Genomic DNA, 2448 nt, shown 5'->3' with positions numbered 1-2448 from the left:
TGTAGGGTGTTGTACGGCAAAACACGTATTTTTTTCAGATTTATTACTATTTTACCATCATCATTACATGTAAAAACTCAGAAGATTCGTGTAGGTTAAGTGGTCTTTTTTCATAGTAAATAAAATCGCTATCTTTGTGTTGTAGACATCAGGACCCCTGGTTCCTATCAGCACCACTGAAGACAGATCAGAGCAATGAACCAATTCACGTCAAACCACTCTGAAAGACTTTATGTACATCCCAATGACTGAATTATTCAGAAATTTTGAGAAATGGGTGAAATTCCCCTTTAGGAGTGCTCCTTTCTGAGGCTCGGAGTGATACTCCATCTGCTGGAGAAGGCGGGCAGGACGCTGATGTTGCTCTTCACCTCATTCAGCCACCCCACCAGATCCTCTCGCGCATCAGACGGCAGAGCATGTGCAGCGCGTGTGGCGGTTTAATAGCGTAAAGAGTCGAATGCAGGGCTTAATGAGCGGGATTTGGGAATGTGCCACCTTCACAGAACGGGTTTGTAGCAGGCTGGAACTACTGTAATGCAGAATGCCTCGGTGTGTTTTCGAGAAAGCACTTGTGAACGGAGGGAAAGTAGAAACCACCACAACGTGAGGAACCAAACAAGAGAAATTTCCCGAACTTCATATTGTCGAGCTCAAAAAGCCTCAAGACGGACGGCGAAAAGGAGCAAAGAGGGAGACACCGGGGGGGCATGAAGGAACGGGACTTCATGCCTAACATGGAACGAGGCAAACCTGCCACATACACGGGGGACAAAAAGGCAAAAATGGCCGCTAAGACCAACAAGAAGTGGGTAAGACTAGCTACAGTTTTCGCATACGTTCTGTCCGTGTCCTTGGCTGCCATAATCCTGGCTATTTACTACAGTCTGATATGGAAGCCAACGTCAGCATCGCCGTCGTCTAGACGGCCAGATATTACAGCCACGGTCTCTACTACCTCCATGATCTCCAGTCTTATCAATAGCACGGATGCTCTCTTAGATACCAGCAATACGAATAATTCAGCTGCAGAGCCGTTCGCAACCACAGATGCTGCAGAGGGAGCATACACTGGGGTGGACAGCAGTGGGAAAAGCTCCAGTGACCTCCCTGGAGGCTCTGCATCTAGAACAACAAATACTGACCCCAGCATTACTGTAGAGCCAAGCCGTGCACCTGAAGAGGACAGAGTAAGCGAGTTGCCCGGGAGGCAAGGGGTCACTGACTTTGTGCAGGACAGGTATGACAGCTCTGGGGACGACTCAGCAGCGGAGAACCAACCAGTGGAGCTGACCCGCACACACAGGCCACCCAGCTGGGACCCTGCTTCCTCCAGCGAGAGCTCATCGGAGTGGACGACCGGTCCGACCCCATGGAGAGCCTTCTTGGAAAGGCCGGACGCTTCCCTCTTCACGCCTGTCGAGCTGGATTTGGCTGAGGGTTCTTCTCCGCTGCAAGACGAGATGGTTCCTAAGGACGCAGAGGATTCCACATTCACGTTTGCTCCAGGTCGCACATGATTATTCACCAACTAGTACAATGACTTATATGTGAGAGCTAATATGGGAGTTAGTGAGGAACTGCTTTAATTTGACCACCTTTTTCTGTCAGGATGGAAGCAATGTCAGTCGTCCTGATCTTGAAAAAGCTTGGTCAAAGCTATATGAGTTTTATATCCAGCATCCTTCACTGAAAGCTCTCAGACAATCCACTCAGAGGAAAGACAGCCCTAAGACAGTATGAGAAAAGACAGTCATCAAGACTATTGAAGGAATATGAGCCATTGACTTTGGACAAGCTGGACAGAAACATTTTCCAGTAGCGTGTATGTGTTTCCATACTGGATCAAATTTTAAACAGGAACTAAGGTAGAAACACATAGCGTATGTAGTTTTGCTCAGGTGAATATTTATGTAAGCTAAAAAAAAGCCTGTCAGATAAACAAACATACACTGTGCAAAATAGTCTATGTTGACCTTTTAGTAAAGTTAGGTAGTTTTTTTAATATAATAAAAAGATAGAATTAATGTGCATTGCTAAAAAAAATATTAAATATAAATACATTGAATGGACTGTTGGCTGATTGACAGACACAATGCAAAACAGGACGGTTGCACGTAAAGTCTAATGCTGTGATCGAGCATTCTGAACAAAAGGAATTTTGTTATAATTTAAAATAAAGAATGAAGGGAAATTCCACGGCTTTTTCAAAAATTCTGTATAAAATGTACACAAAGTCCTTCAGGGTGGTTAGATGTGAAATGGTTCAACGTAAAGAAACTTTCCAACTTCTTTACAGTGGTGGTGATTGTGACCCCTGGTTCCTACATTAACTATGCAGATCTACCTAAAGTGACCAGTGAACCTACACAAGGCTTCATCTGTGATGTTGATAATGGTAATACAATAGTTTTCTTTGGGCACTATTTTGTCTTACTCCCTGCAATA

At 44.8% G+C, this 2448-nt stretch overlaps 1 protein-coding gene across 1 annotated transcript; it reads left to right on the top strand.

Annotated features, from left to right (window-relative positions):
* Positions 1 to 401: 401 nt before the first annotated feature.
* Positions 402 to 1878, top strand: zgc:153157 (uncharacterized protein LOC751674 homolog). The gene has a single exon (XM_036582690.1). It carries the CDS (start codon positions 711 to 713, stop codon positions 1518 to 1520), a length of 810 nt encoding a protein of 269 aa, XP_036438583.1. The 5' UTR covers positions 402 to 710; the 3' UTR covers positions 1521 to 1878.
* The last annotated feature ends 570 nt before the right edge of the window (positions 1879 to 2448 follow it).

The sequence above is a fragment of the Colossoma macropomum genome, unplaced genomic scaffold (genome assembly GCF_904425465.1).
Source record: "Colossoma macropomum unplaced genomic scaffold, Colossoma_macropomum, whole genome shotgun sequence".
NCBI classification, from domain to species: domain Eukaryota; kingdom Metazoa; phylum Chordata; class Actinopteri; order Characiformes; family Serrasalmidae; genus Colossoma; species Colossoma macropomum.
The sequence above is the reverse complement of the archived record's forward strand: the minus strand, read 5'-3'. Positions and strand labels throughout refer to the sequence as shown.

Bases quoted from the DNA above. Each gene is read 5' to 3' on its own strand.
- zgc:153157 (XM_036582690.1), top strand. From the start codon at position 711: ATGAAGGAACGGGACTTCATGCCTAACATGGAACGAGGCAAACCTGCC.